This window comes from Phytophthora cinnamomi, assembly GCF_018691715.1.
Source record: "Phytophthora cinnamomi strain GKB4 chromosome Unknown Contig81, whole genome shotgun sequence".
Taxonomy (NCBI): Eukaryota; Oomycota; class Peronosporomycetes; order Peronosporales; family Peronosporaceae; genus Phytophthora; species Phytophthora cinnamomi.
This window is the reverse complement of record NW_027151014.1, coordinates 355927-370085: the sequence shown is the minus strand read 5'-3', so window position 1 is coordinate 370085 and position 14159 is coordinate 355927. Positions and strand designations below refer to the sequence as shown.

General features: G+C 56.7%; 5 protein-coding genes across 5 annotated transcripts; 3 read left to right on the top strand and 2 right to left on the bottom strand.

The window, feature by feature from the left end:
* Positions 1-247: 247 nt before the first annotated feature.
* On the bottom strand, positions 248-1117 carry IUM83_12431 (MtN3-like protein; the record flags this gene model as incomplete). The annotated part of the gene is made up of 1 exon (XM_067937055.1): positions 248-1117. One exon carries the CDS (start codon positions 1115-1117, stop codon positions 248-250), a length of 870 nt encoding a protein of 289 aa, XP_067785253.1.
* Positions 1118-4683: 3566 nt separating this feature from the next.
* IUM83_12430 (MtN3-like protein) lies at positions 4684-5556 on the top strand (the record flags this gene model as incomplete). The annotated part of the gene is made up of 1 exon (XM_067937054.1): positions 4684-5556. The coding sequence occupies one exon, from the start codon at positions 4684-4686 to the stop codon at positions 5554-5556; it is 873 nt and encodes a 290-aa protein (XP_067785252.1).
* A 641-nt stretch (positions 5557-6197) lies between these two features.
* On the top strand, positions 6198-6806 carry IUM83_12429 (MtN3-like protein; the record flags this gene model as incomplete). Its single annotated transcript, XM_067937053.1, has 1 exon — positions 6198-6806. One exon carries the CDS (start codon positions 6198-6200, stop codon positions 6804-6806), a length of 609 nt encoding a protein of 202 aa, XP_067785351.1.
* Positions 6807-7379: 573 nt separating this feature from the next.
* IUM83_12428 (MtN3-like protein) lies at positions 7380-8171 on the top strand (the record flags this gene model as incomplete). Its single annotated transcript, XM_067937052.1, has 1 exon — positions 7380-8171. The coding sequence occupies one exon, from the start codon at positions 7380-7382 to the stop codon at positions 8169-8171; it is 792 nt and encodes a 263-aa protein (XP_067785238.1).
* Positions 8172-11633: 3462 nt separating this feature from the next.
* IUM83_12427 (uncharacterized protein) lies at positions 11634-12014 on the bottom strand (the record flags this gene model as incomplete). The annotated part of the gene is made up of 1 exon (XM_067937051.1): positions 11634-12014. One exon carries the CDS (start codon positions 12012-12014, stop codon positions 11634-11636), a length of 381 nt encoding a protein of 126 aa, XP_067785352.1.
* Positions 12015-14159: the final 2145 nt, after the last annotated feature.

The window sequence follows — 14159 nt, the reverse complement described above, 5'->3', positions numbered from 1 at the left end:
CACAAAGAATTATTAACCACCGAGGTATAGTCGTGCTCGTCGCGGTCTCGAACGCATCGGTGGTTGACGTCGACGCGATTTGGCTGGAGTCTGCGCTTCTGGCCAAGAGCGGGTAGGCCTGGACAGTAGAAGGCAAACATGGCGAAAGCTCGGGAACGAAGGAAGCTGCGCATTCAATACACTCCTCCTCTTCCTCTTCGATGGTCTTGAAGCTTGCTACCTTCCAGCAAGCTGGTTGATACACCACTCAGGCAGCAGTCACCTGGACGCTCTTGGACCCGTAGGTGATCGGCAGCAACGGCCTTACCTCGCCCCTGCCCGCCACGAGAGGCGTCAGCGACGTCGCCTCCGGCAGGAACACGGGCCCCTGCACCGCGACCTTGACGCTGACCTCGTCGTTCTTCGAAGCGGTCATGATCACCGGAAGCGGCAACGGCCGTGAGTGCTCGGGGCGTAGCACGCCCTCGGGCGGTGGCGGGTAGGCCAAGTAGAGCGCCACCTGCGCCAGACTCAGCGCGGTGCCCAGCGCGTTGGGCGCGAGCACGAACATATCGCGCTGGGCGATGGCCAGCGTGGACCAGAGCGCTCCCGACACGAGGTTCGCCACGCACAGCGCGATGGGCAGCGAGGCCGCCGACTTGGAGCGCACCACCTGGCCCATGGTCTCCAGGGGCGACGCGAACAGACAGATGTTGGCCGTGACGCACACGACGCCCAGCGAGGCGGCGACGTCGGTCGGCAGCTGGTTGGTGGCACCCCGCACGCCGGCAGCAGCGTACGCAGTGGCCGCAGCCATGGCGAGCCCCGCGCCGAGCCAGAGTTGGCGCGCGTAGCGCCGCTGGGCCGCGGAGCTGCAGCGCACGTAGACGGCGGAGAAGAAGACGCTGGTGGCCACGCCGAACGCGTTGACCACGACTAGCGGGAAGATGCTGTCGGCGACGCAGCCGTAGACACACCACATGAAGGCGTTGCAGAAGAGCATGACCACAGGCAGCAGCGACATCTCCCCGGGCGAGCCGCGCTGCCGGATGCGCCGGAACTCGGGCCACGGCGACACGTAGAGCACCACGGACGAGGCCGTGGCCAGCACGCGCAGCAATTCGAAGGCCAGCGCCATCGGCAGCAGCAGTAAAGCAGGAGGAAGGGGAAGTGCTGCAGGTCGGGGGACGTCTGTCAACGTCAAGTCCCCCGAGGACCAGCCGATTGTAACGGTCGAGACAGTGACGCGCCCTCCGTGACACGGAACCACAACCCGACGACAGATGGTACCACTTGAAGCGGTACCAGTTGAAGTTACGTGCGCGACTAGCTCGGCGGTGGACAAGACGGTGTGCTCACGGCGCCAACGACGAGTGGGCCGACGCCGACAAGATCTTTTCCCCCAGACACGCGCAGGAGGGGTGTCTCCACCAGGTGCATATGCACTCCAGGCTGAGGCATCCGAACGTGCGCAAGATGCTCATGTCGGAATTCCTTTATCGTACACGAAAGGGGGCTGCGTCTGACGGAGAGAGTCAAGACCACGTCCGTAGCCTGGCAACTGCTGCATAGTTGTGCATTGGGCTTCTAGTATCTGCACGACCGAGGTAAATCGCGCGAAAGTTTATCCATCGAAAATTGGTGAGTCGTTGGGCGACGGCAGAGGATTGTTGGGTAGCTCTGGGCTGTTAGCAGCAGACGACTCCGATGCATCGTCGATGGCCAACGACGTGCACGTTTTTGGCCTCGCTCTATTCGCACTACTTGCCAGCTCCTGAGATCCCCCTAGCAATGGCGAGAGCGTGGAGTTCCACGTAGTTCTCTAGCGAAGAAAACGGTCTCTAAGCTCTTGTGTAACATTTGTCAACTGTGCGCCCAAATGTGGAGCTGGCTGACACTTATCGGATGGAGTGGAGTAGGCTAGTGGAAGTGCTCGAGCAGCTCAGAACTTGCGAAAGAATACCTCCATCACTAGCCGACGAGTTCGGCACGCTATTGTGGGACTTCTACAAGAAATTAAGCCACAGGGCTTTGCAACGGGAATGTGAGAAGGAGGAAGCCTCCAACCAAGTTAACTGCGCGAGCTACAGAGCAAATCGCGGCATCGATCAACTCATTTCACGGTACTCTGAAGTGAGTGGGTCGACTCGAATTCATCGCTGGAAATCTGTCTGGAAGCAACTCAAGCCTCGAAACCAGGACGAGCTAGTTCCGTTTGAAGCTAGCAACGACGTCCCCGAATGGTTCATTCCGCCCAATCAAGTGGAATTTGACGATGAGGCTTTCGCATTTGGAAGTGTTCATCATGGAAAGTGGCTCGACGCAGACGTCGTGATCAAGCGGGTTCATGTGTCAACTAAGCGCCGAGAATAAATATTTGAGTGAGAGGTGATGAAGCGTTAGTGAACGTCAAACCACATGAGCTCTGCTTTTCAAATTGAGAAGAGAGATTATCCTGGCAGCTTACTAGCTGAATGGGGACAATTTCGAAGCTACGAGTCAGAGTTTACGATCTTCGAAGAGGACAGGCACATAGGTGTCACGGTCGGCTGTTGGACCTGCCCACGCAATGACCATCGCTGAGGTCGTGCGAGAGATGGACAAGCTCGCAGGGGAGGAGGAGAGAGATCAGCAACAGGAGAGTCGTGGTTCAAATTCACCTCCACAAGAAGTGGAAGACGTGGCCACGTACTAGGAAATGGCACAACCATCGCTAAGACCCTCCGAGTGGCGAAAGACTTGTGCGGCCAAGAACCAGAGTTTCTTAATTGCATCTGCTCGCGTATGCCCGGCTAGAAGATTTGTATCAGCAGCTTCTCCGTGCTGACAAACCCCTCTCCGCGCTGTTGGTGGATGGTTTTTGCTTGATCTTGTGGCGGTTTTACTGCTCTCTTGAAGACAACTCGCCACTGAGCTATAACGCGACAGCGACTTTGTGCCCCTCGCGTACGATCTCCAACCAAAGCTGCGAGATTGAGCAGGATATCGACAGTTTGATCTTGCGATCGCCGGAGCTTGAAGCCTCAGATCCTGTTCATCACTGGCAATCGAAATGGGAGAGGTTCGCGACTGAGCACCGCGAAGCCTTGGATGCGTGTCTTGAAAATTCAATGGAGTACCTTGCTGAGCTGGATTCGGATACTGAGCGGTTCGAGGCGGAAGCACTAGTCCAGTTCGAAGCGCAGGGAAGATGAAAAGAAATCGAGCAGATTGGTACTGTCCCCGTGTGGTTCATTCCTCCTTATCAGGTGCAGAGGGGAGAATACATCGCTTCTGGGTCCTTCGGTTCCGTGTACCGTGGACGGTGGCTCGACACAGATGTTGTCGTCAAACGAGTGCTAACGAATTGCACGCTGCCGATGTATCGAGATCAGTTCCGACACGAGCTCGATCTGTGGTTTTCGCTGAACCACGAAAACCTCATTAAGTTGTACGGTGCGTGCCACGAAGGTCAGCCACTGTTCGTCTGTGAGCTCGCGGTTAACGGGACACTACCATCGTTCCTCAGAGGGAAGAATCGCCTCATCATTTGGGACAGCCTCTGGTATGCGGCTCGAGCTCTTGGCCACCTCCACGACCGCGGAATTGTTCACGGCGACCTGAAAGGCAACAATATCCTTGTGGGGGAAGACCAGACCAAGGTTAAGCTGACGGACTTTGGCTTGAGCTTCTTGTCTAGCAACGCAGGTGGTGGTGAGGAACAACTCGCTACTAGGGTCGTCCGCTGGAAAGCACAGGAATGTTTGCTCGGTGCACTTCCCACTTTTGCGTCCGATGTCTACTCCTTCGCCATGTGTACCATCGAAGTGGTTAGTGGCGAATATCCGTGGGGACCAAAACTCGCAGATGCCGTGGTGGCGCAAAACGTGGCTAACCGGAAACAGATCCCGCCACGCCCCAAACCTTTCCGTGACGACGAGTGGGATTTGATCGAGCTCATGTGCTGCTTCGATCCGAGCGAGAGGATCTCCATGGCTGCCGTCAGCCGAATCGCCTACGAAATCGGCAGCAACTGGGAGATGAACTAGGCTACCAACTCAAGTCAAGCCTCATGGGCTCTGTAGCGCCAATGCATAAATCCGGATTGCCACCTTGCTTCGCGACTACAAGGCGCCAGCGCAGGAACTTCTCGCAAGACGATTACGATATGATAGCCCGCGGGCAACTACCGAAGAATACACCTTGGCTATTCCGTATCATCGATCCTCTAGTTGAGCCGTCTTGCCACTACTATTCGCACCACTCCACATTTTCTTCATAGCGCTGCGCCTTCTGAACTTGAGTCGACCACCTGAAGATAACTTCGTGCGTCCTACACACATCTCTGTGTTCGATGTTGCACTTTCCCACGAGCCAGAAGATAGTTTGCTGGTTGCGGTATCTAAACGAGCTCAATTATGCGATCATGCACCCGTTTCAAGAATCCGAAGAGGAAAGCGGTCCCCGACAATATATGCTGCAGCAATGCCACGGATCTTTCTAGCAGACACGTCCTCGCTCATCATCAAGCATGTTGTGAGGCGCGAAACGGGACGGTGCAGGTCAGGCGAAGGTGAAGTTGACTCTAATTCAGTCTCTCATGAAGACCATCACAGCTGAAGCAGCATGACCACCAATCCACCGACGGCACTTCCCATCTCGACAGTGAATACCCAAGCTCTAGTCCTGCCAACAAGCCCCAAGCCGTAGCGTTACAGCAGCAAAATGCTCGCGCTCTCCATCGTCAACGTGGCTGCGACGATGTCGTCTGTGGCACTATGCCTATCGCCCTACCCAGACTTCCGACGAATCCACGCACAAAAGAGCACGGGTGAGGTTCGCATCCTACCGGTGCTGATGCTGTGTTGCAACTGCGTGTTGTGGGGGCTCTATGGACTCATCAGCGGCAGCTACTTCCCCGTCATGTCCATCAACATATTCGGAACCCTTACGACGGTCACGTTCGCCTCGGTCTTCTACCGCTGGTCAACAGATCGAGCCACGCTGAACAAGATGGCAGCAGGCACCGGGCTAGGACTTCTGGCAGTGGTGGCATTCACGATCCTAGCCAAGACAGGGGCCATCCCGGTGTCGACCGACCAACTGGTGGAAATCCTTGGGTACTGCGCGGTTGCCATTAACATTTGTCTGTACGCAGCCCCGCTGCAGACGATGAAGCTTGTGGTCCGAACCAAATCGTCTGCTTCACTGCCGATCACGATGTGCGTCGTGAACCTGTTCAACGGGGCGCTGTGGTGTGTGTACGCGATTCTCAGGGGCGATATGTTCGTCTTGACCCCCAACTCGTTGGGCGTGGCGATGTGCGTTGTCCAAGTGACGCTGGGCGTCAAGTATCGCCCCAAGAAGCAAGAGATCGACGAGGCTGAGGTGATCGAAGTGGTCGCAGAGACGCAGGTGCCCAAGATAATCGAAGAAATCGTCAAGATGGACAAGCTACAGGAGCCTCTTTCCCGTGCCAGGAGCGAGATGGCACTACATGTAGCGGCCACTACTTGCGCAGAGGCTGTGGCAATCGAATTCGTACGCTCCAAGTCGTACAGGGTAGTCGCGACACCACAGACACCACAGACAGCTTAGCTCTCAAGCCAGAAAAATCTTCAATACTCTCTTGTCTCCTTGCCTCCGCTACACTCGCACGCAACGAGATGTCGTCAATATCCGTTGGCAGGCAGTGGGTTCACGTAGAGAGATCGCAGTCCTTCGTGGCCAAAGACACTGGTCTTGCAGACGTTTTGAAAAGAGCTGCTTGGTATCAAAGGCACAGCTGTCCTAATAAGCCGGCTCGACTTCCCCTTACACCCAGTAGCACTGTCTTTTGTTTGAACATGGCTGCTGCTGCGCGGGGCCGGATGCAACTAGGTTGCGTAGTGGCGCATGGGTGTATGACTGCAACCGAGATTGACAAAGCGTTTCAACAAGCGCTCTATGGTCAATTCACCAACTCAAACTCGGACGAAGCCAGCTTCCGTAAGAATCGAAGGCCATGAAACCCACGCCATGATGCACTAGTATTTGTCGGTCAAGTACAATACGGCCAACACGCTGGCCGTTTTAAAAGCACTCGTTTCGGGTGTTCGCGTGTCTTGCAGTCGCTTTGAGAGCGCAGGTTTAAAGCTTCAGTTTGCAGTATCACGAGGTCAAAGCTGGCGAACACCACTTTCCATTTTGCCGCGGAGCACCAAAGCGTCTTACTCGACAAGCTACAGTCGACCTCATCCATGCTCGCGCTCTCCATCGTCAATGTTGCAACGACCATTTCGTCCGTGGCGCTGTGTCTATCGCCCTACCCAGACTTTCACCGGATTCACAAGACAAAACACACCGGTGAAGTCCGTATCCTGCCCATGATCATGTTGTGCTGCAATTCGACGATGTGGGGATTGTACGGGGTTGCCATCGAGAGGTATTTCCCTGTCGTCTCCATCAACGTGTTCGGGGCGCTTGTCGCAACGGCGTTCGTTGCCGTGTTCTACCGTTGTACGACGCAGCGTGCCACGCTGAACATGATACTAGCATGCACGACAGCGGCGCTCCTTTCAGTGGCGATTTTCACGTTTCTCGCGAAAGCAGAGGCTGTCTCCGTGTCACCCAGCCAGCTAAAGACTGCGCTTGGATACTGCGCCGTTACCGTCAAGACCTGTCTCTTTGTGTCGCCGCTACAGACGACGAAGCTGGTGATACGCACCAAGTCCTCGGCTTCACTGCTGGTCACGATGTGCGTCGTCAACTTGATCACTGGGGTGGTCTGGGTCTTGTTCGCTCTGCTCAGTAATGACATGTTCATCGTTGCCCCCAACGCTCTCGGTGTCTTCCTAAGCATCATTTAGGTCGGCTTGTGCATCAAGAACCGCCCCGAGCCTGAGGTCGACGACGCGGAAGATACATCATCCGTTGTTGGGATCAGCATAGTTGAAGATGTTGGGCCCCAGTCGAGCCCCACGAAAAAGGTGCAATTCGCTCCAAACTCCGAGGCCGCGGTCATCACCTTCGCGCCTGCATCGTCGTACGAAGACTTTGAAACTCCAAGACCAGCCTAAGACAATTTACTCACGCATTCGTCGACAATTGATGTCGATACATTCTGCACTGCAACTTGACATTCCCCGCCGACTTCGACTGATCTGGCACTAGCGTGCAGTCAGCAGTGTCGACCAGAAAGCTGGAGATTCCAACGCCGTCAACGGCTATATGATCCTTATTTTTGCGCTCAAGGCATTGTTGGTATTTCAGGCTTGTCGTCCTGCTTCGGTGTCTGAGCAACCCGGATCCTGCTCCTGCGGTGGTCGGGATGCCCAGCATGGGTCATTCCCTGTGTTGCTGGCCGTTCGACTCGAGGTTTGCCCTACCTACTGGTTCTTGGCTCTGACGACAACTCTCCCCACCGTCGCCCGGGCTGCAAGATGGCAGCCGTCCTCGGAGCGCTCCGAGTGCTCACGACCGTAGCGGCCCTCATGGTCGGCATCTCGCCGCTGCCGGACTTCTATCGCATCCACAAGACGCAGTCGACGGGCGAGGTGTCCATCCTGCCGATCACGCTGCTGTTCTGCAACAGTTTTCTCTGGTCGATCTATGGGTGTTGGTCCAACAACATTTTCCCCGTCCTAGTCTGCAATGTGTACGGCATGTCCACGTCCGTGGTCTTCAGCTCCATCTTCTACCGCTGGAGCTCCGACCGCGCGGCCGTCCACAAGATCTGGACCCGAGCGGCTTGCGTCCTCACCGCTGCCACACTGTACTTGGTCCTCGGCAGCTGCGGGGCTACGGGCCAGACCCACGACGGGGTGGCCTCCACCTTCGGCTTCATCGCTGTGACCATCAACATCGCGCTGTACGCCTCGCCCCTGGCGAACATGAAGAAGGTGGTCGAGACCAAGGACGCGTCCTCGCTGCCGATCACGATCAGCGCCGTGTTCCTCGGGAACGCCGCGCTGTGGGTGGTCTACGCCATCGCGGCCGGGGACATGTTCGTCATGGTGCCCAACCTGCTCGGCATGCTCCTGTGCGCGGCTCAAGTTGCGCTGTACATCAAGTTCCGCCCCAGTCGCGACCAGGACGCGAGCGAGGCCACCAACTTCGGCAAGAGCAAGCTGGCGGAGGGACCCCAGACGCACTGGGACCACCTCGCTCGCTGGTTCAAGAACCCACTGGGCTACGAGCTGCTGAGCGCGCCGGTGGTGCCCCTCCCGAGATAAGCGGCGCAGCGTTCTGAAAGCAGGCGAGGCGAGTCAAACACGACGCCATGGGGCTGGAGCACGGAGACATCTGAAGCGGAACTCACTAGCGTTTGACACGGAAGCATCAGTGGTGAGGAGGTGCAGGGCAGCACTATCAAATGCCCTCGTGTTGGCGTCCAGCGCGTCTTCGAATCAACCGCCGCGCAAGTTTTTATAATACGAATCCATACAGACGATTTTATCCTTGACAGCTGCAACAAGGCGGAAGCTCACCCCGGAACCTCGGGATCACGGTCACTATCCCGATACAGTTAACGAAAAATACACAAGAACAACCAAAACCGCCGATTAGAGGACAGCATCGACAAATAAATAATGCTCCGTGGCAAGGAAACCCCGCTGCATAATGGCATGCGAAGCCAACGACACATCAATTATGACAGGTATGTGCTAAGCTTACGTTGTATTATGCTTTGCAATGCGTTTGTCGTTTTCACCTAGTGTTTTGCCCGAGTTATAATATCTGGCGCCCGATATAGAAACAGATGGAACCAAGTTATTTTCACCAGCCTCGATATCGATCTCGATTTACGCTATCTGTGGTCGAATTGCCGATCCAAAAACGCAATTCGGGCCGATTTATTTTAAATCGCGATGGCTGTGTACGGATTATAATGCCGTGCTTTATATATATAAAATATGCAATTGGACACTTACATCTGGACACTTGACGAGTTCGCGCTGCCGATCTGTCGAAGCACCGCAGTTTCCGAAAACCTTCATCGTGCACAAGTGCAGCATGCACTCTCCCGACTACCGTTGACGAGCTGTTTTTCTTATGCATGTGTATGGAATCTGTATGCAGTATGTTAGCGATATATTTTGGCCTAACGTGCGAACACTGCAACGTTGGTACAAGTTGTTTTTGACCGATGGTGTGGTTGATGAAGGAGATCGAACTAACCGCTCGTCGCGTTGGCCGAGTGCCGTGGTTACCCGTGTTCGAAAGTACGTGAAAGCCCACCCTACATTTTATTTAGAGGAGCTACAGCGGTTCATACGAAACGCTTTTCCTAAAGTAAATGGTAGCGTAGTATCAACATGTGGTCTTACATCGCGGGGAGCTGCTCGCGCCACAGAGAAGCGGAAAGCCCAGTGTTGCAGGAGCCGCTCGTGCACTCACAGACGGAGCTAACGAGCCATTAAACACGTCCAACAGAGCCGTACCGGAGTAGCAGTAGCCGGCGGCGTTACCTCGGTGTCCTGAGAACCAACGATGCGCCCGTTCTGTTAAGTAGGAAGAGGTGGTGCGACTTACCTACGGCTGGAGGTCGATTTACTACCGTCTCGCATTTTTATGTCTTCGAATTATTTTATCTCAGAGATCGATCTAAGCCCTAAATCCGAGCGACAAAATATCTGCAAACCACAATACTATTGTGCCTTGCATGCTTTCTGTCTAAACAACGACGTAATTCGTTGTTTTAGCAAATCATGGCGATAAGCCCATCATTAAGTTAGGAGGCTAACTCGTCGATTTAAGATAGAATAGCTGCTAAGACAACGAGTTAACGTTGAGTTGTGCCTACTTTCGTTGAATGGCTGGAGTAAATCCGACAATACTACGGTCCTGACATTCTAACTCGCTCGCTTCGTCTGATTGCTTTTCAGTCGATCATGATATCGATTGACATGCGCTGGCGATCTATCGTACTAACCTACCGCTACGATATTGATCTAACGGTTGTGGCTTCAGTGATGGGAGTGTCAACGCGGTCCATCTCTCGCTGGGGCTATCTGTTCCGTCGGCGTGGTAACGTCATTCCAAACGGTCGAATCGAACGGAAGACGCGCTGGCCTCCAGTGACTATCAAGTTTGTGAAGGGCTTCGTCGAAGAACATCCCTGTTTTTATATCGAGGCGCTGCAAGCAGCTTTAAAGCCAGCGTTTCCTGTACTACCAAACATTTCTACTGCTACTATATGCCGTGCGCTGAAATTCGACCTTGGTTTAACGCGCAAGGTCCTGACGAAGAGAGCGAGAGAAAGTGTCCCCGCCGAAATCGATGCTTACTTCAAGAAGTTCTATTCTTGCAGCCATTCTTGCAGCGACAACCGATCTATTCTTGCAGTAGCAACCCGTTTATTCTTGTTCTGCGTTGTGCTTGGGATTGGCGGTTGATTAGCTTATTTTTAACTTAGTTAGGCTGCGATATATGATCATCGCGAAGGATTTGCTCGTTGGTTTAGAGCCTTAATCGCATGCCAAAGTTCGTGCAAAGCACAATAATACTAAGTGTTATATTTGATTAATTACGCAGACCATCAACAGTGCTGGCATCCCAATAATTTGCGTTCTGCAGGGTCCAGGTCGGCAGGTTTTGTGTTTTGAGGTTTTGTTCTTTCGTTGTAGTATTTTTTGTCAAAATACCATTTCATACCAGAGTCGGAGATCCTGACGGCTGCCGCAGCGCTGGAGGCTGCCAACAAGGCAGCCCCCGTCAAGCCCGCGAGCTCGTACAGCAGTTTCAACAAGACGCCGTCCACGACATCGTTCGTCCCGCACGCGTACCACTCGGTCTGCTGGTCATGGCTGCCGCCAACTTAACTGCGACAAGGATAAATTCAAAAATTGTGCATCACTGTTCATGTACGTTAAGAGCCAACGGTATTTGCTGCTACTTCTTACGACGTCTCTGGAAGAGAGGTAACCGGGCACGGAGTAGTGGCTGCCGGTGCAGTGGTCACCGGTGCATCGGTCGTGTCCGGAAGAGAAGTCACCGGGCAAGGCGTCGTTGCCGCCGGAGCCGTCGTCACGGGCGCATCGGTCGTGTCCGGAAGAGAAGTCACCGGGCAAGGCGTCGTTGCCGCCGGTGCAGTGGTCACCGGTGCATCGGTCGTGTCCGGAAGAGAAGTCACCGGGCAAGGCGTCGTTGCCGCCGGAGCCGTCGTCACCGGTGCATCGGTCGTGTCCGGAAGAGAGGTCACGGGACACGGAGTAGTAGTTGCTGGCACGTCCGTGTCCGGGAGCGAAGTCACGGGACATGGAGTAGTGGTCGCCGGCACGTCCGTGTCTGGGAGCGAAGTAACTGGGCACGGCGTTGTGCTCGCCGGTGCGGTGGTATCCGGCAGCGAAGTCACGGGACACGGAGTAGTAGCCGCCGGAGCATCCGTATCAGGAAGAGAAGTAACCGGGCACGGAGTAGTAGTTGCTGGCACGTCCGTGTCCGGGAGCGAAGTCACGGGACACGGAGTAGTAGTTGCTGGCACGTTCGTGTCCGGGAGCGAAGTCACCGGGCACGGAGTAGTAGTTGCTGGCACGTCCGTGTCCGGGAGCGAAGTCACGGGACATGGAGTAGTGGTCGCCGGCACGTCCGTGTCTGGGAGCGAAGTAACTGGGCACGGCGTTGTGCTCGCCGGTGCGGTGGTATCCGGCAGCGAAGTCACGGGACACGGAGTAGTAGCCGCCGGAGCATCCGTATCAGGAAGAGAAGTAACCGGGCTCGGAGTAGTAGTTGCTGGCACGTCCGTGTCCGGGAGCGAAGTCACGGGACACGGAGTAGTAGTTGCTGGCACGTTCGTGTCCGGGAGCGAAGTCACCGGGCACGGAGTAGTAGTTGCTGGCACGTCCGTGTCCGGGAGCGCAGTCACGGGACATGGAGTAATGGTCGCCGGCACGTCCGTGTCTGGGAGCGAAGTAACTGGGCACGGCGTTGTGCTCGCCGGTGCGGTGGTATCCGGCAGCGAAGTCACGGGACACGGAGTAGTAGTTGCTGGCACGTTCGTGTCCGGGAGCGAAGTCACCGGGCACGGAGTAGTAGTTGCTGGCACGTCCGTGTCCGGGAGCGAAGTCACGGGACATGGAGTAGTGGTCGCCGGCACGTCCGTGTCCGGGAGTGAAGTAACCGGGCACGGCGTTGTGCTCGCCGGTGCGGTGGTATCCGGCAGCGAAGTCACGGGACACGGAGTAGTAGCCGCCGGAGCATCCGTATCAGGAAGAGAAGTAACCGGGCACGGAGTAGTGGTCGCCGGCACGTCCGTGTCTGGGAGCGAAGTAACCGGGCACGGAGTAGTGGTCACCGGTACGGTGGTATCCGGCAGCGAAGTCACGGGACATGGAGTAGTGGTCGCCGGCACGTCCGTGTCTGGGAGCGAAGTCACCGGGCACGGAGTCGTAGAGGACGGAGTCGAGGTCACCGGCGTATTAGTGTCCGGAAGCGAGGTCACGGGGCACGGAGTCGTAGAGGACGGAGTCGAGGTCACCGGCGCATTAGTGTCCGGAAGCGAGGTCACGGGGCACGGAGTCGTAGAGGACGGAGTCGAGGTCACCGGCGCATTAGTGTCCGGAAGCGAGGTCACGGGGCACGGAGTCGTAGAGGACGGAGTCGAGGTCACCGGCGCATTAGTGTCCGGAAGCGAGGTCACGGGGCACGGAGTCGTAGAGGACGGAGTCGAGGTCACCGGCGCATTAGTGTCCGGAAGCGAGGTCACGGGGCACGGAGTCGTAGAGGACGGAGTCGAGGTCACCGGCGCATTAGTGTCCGGAAGCGAGGTCACGGGGCACGGAGTCGTAGAGGACGGAGTCGAGGTCACCGGCGCATTAGTGTCCGGAAGCGAGGTCACGGGGCACGGAGTCGTAGAGGACGGAGTCGAGGTCACCGGCGTATTAGTGTCCGGAAGCGAGGTCACGGGGCACGGAGTCGTAGAGGACGGAGTCGAGGTCACCGGCGCATTAGTGTCCGGAAGCGAGGTCACGGGGCACGGAGTCGTTGAAGATGGAGCTGCTGTCGATGTTGATGACGGCGTAGACATTGAAGGGGCAGTCGTATCGGGCAATGAAGTCACGGGGCAAGGTGTTGTGGCCGAAGATCCCGTTCCAGAGGTGCTCGAATCCGGTAACGACGTTACAGGACATGGCGTCGTCGTCGAGCCCGTCTCGGAAGCACCTGTGTCCGGCAACGAAGTCACCGGGCAGGGAGTAGTCGTTGAGCTGGATGAACCTGTTTCGGGAGACTTCGTGTCAGGGAGTGATGTCACGGGGCACGGGGTCGTCGTCGACGCAGATGAACCTACTGTAGTAGGCGCCGCAGTGTCAGGCAATGAAGTCACCGGACACGGAGTAGTCTCCGATTCAGTGCCCGAAGCCTCTGTATCCGGCAAGGAAGTCACTGGGCAAGGCGTCGTAGCCTCTGTGTCTGGCAGCGAGGTGACGGGGCAGGGAGTAGTGGCTTCTGTATCCGGTAGCGACGTCACGGGGCACGGGGTGGTCGTCTCCGTGTCTGGAAGCGATGTCACGGGACACGGGGTGGTCGTCTCTGTATCTGGCAGCGAGGTCACGGGACAGGGGGTGGTTGTCTCTGTATCTGGCAGCGAGGTCACGGGGCACGGGGTCGAGGTCACTGTATCAGGAAGAGAAGTCACCGGGCAGGGGGTCGAGGTCTCTGTATCTGGAAGTGAAGTCACTGGGCAGGGCGTCGTAGCATTCGTGTCCGGCAAACTTGTCACTGGGCACGGCGTCGAGCTGCTGCCCGTGCAGCCCACGGACGGGAAGACGCAGCCCCACGTGTCTCCGTTCACGATGGTGCACTCGGCGTCCTCCTTGGCTGTGCACTGCGATCCGTCGTAGGACGGCAGGTACGAGTGGCAGTCGGCCGTGGCCACGTCGCCCTTGAGCGGGCAGGCCGTGCCGGCGGGGGCGCTGCCGGCGCCCGAGCAGACGGCGCCGCGCGAGGCCGCGATCGTGTAAGTGGCGTCTCTGCAGACGGACACGTCGGTGTCGGCCGAGACGACGGCGGCGACGGCCAGCGCCGCGGCTAGGAGCGTCGTGCTGACCTTCATAGCGAGTCTCTCCGAGGGAGGAAAATGGCGAGTGAGCCCATGCACTCAGTCACTGGGCAGCCGACGCAGACGCCTGCCGCAGCGGCATGGTTCGTGCCCGCTCCATAGCGGATACAAGCGGCACTGGGGATCCATCCCTGGTCCGCGGCTTCAGCAGTGCACAGAGCGC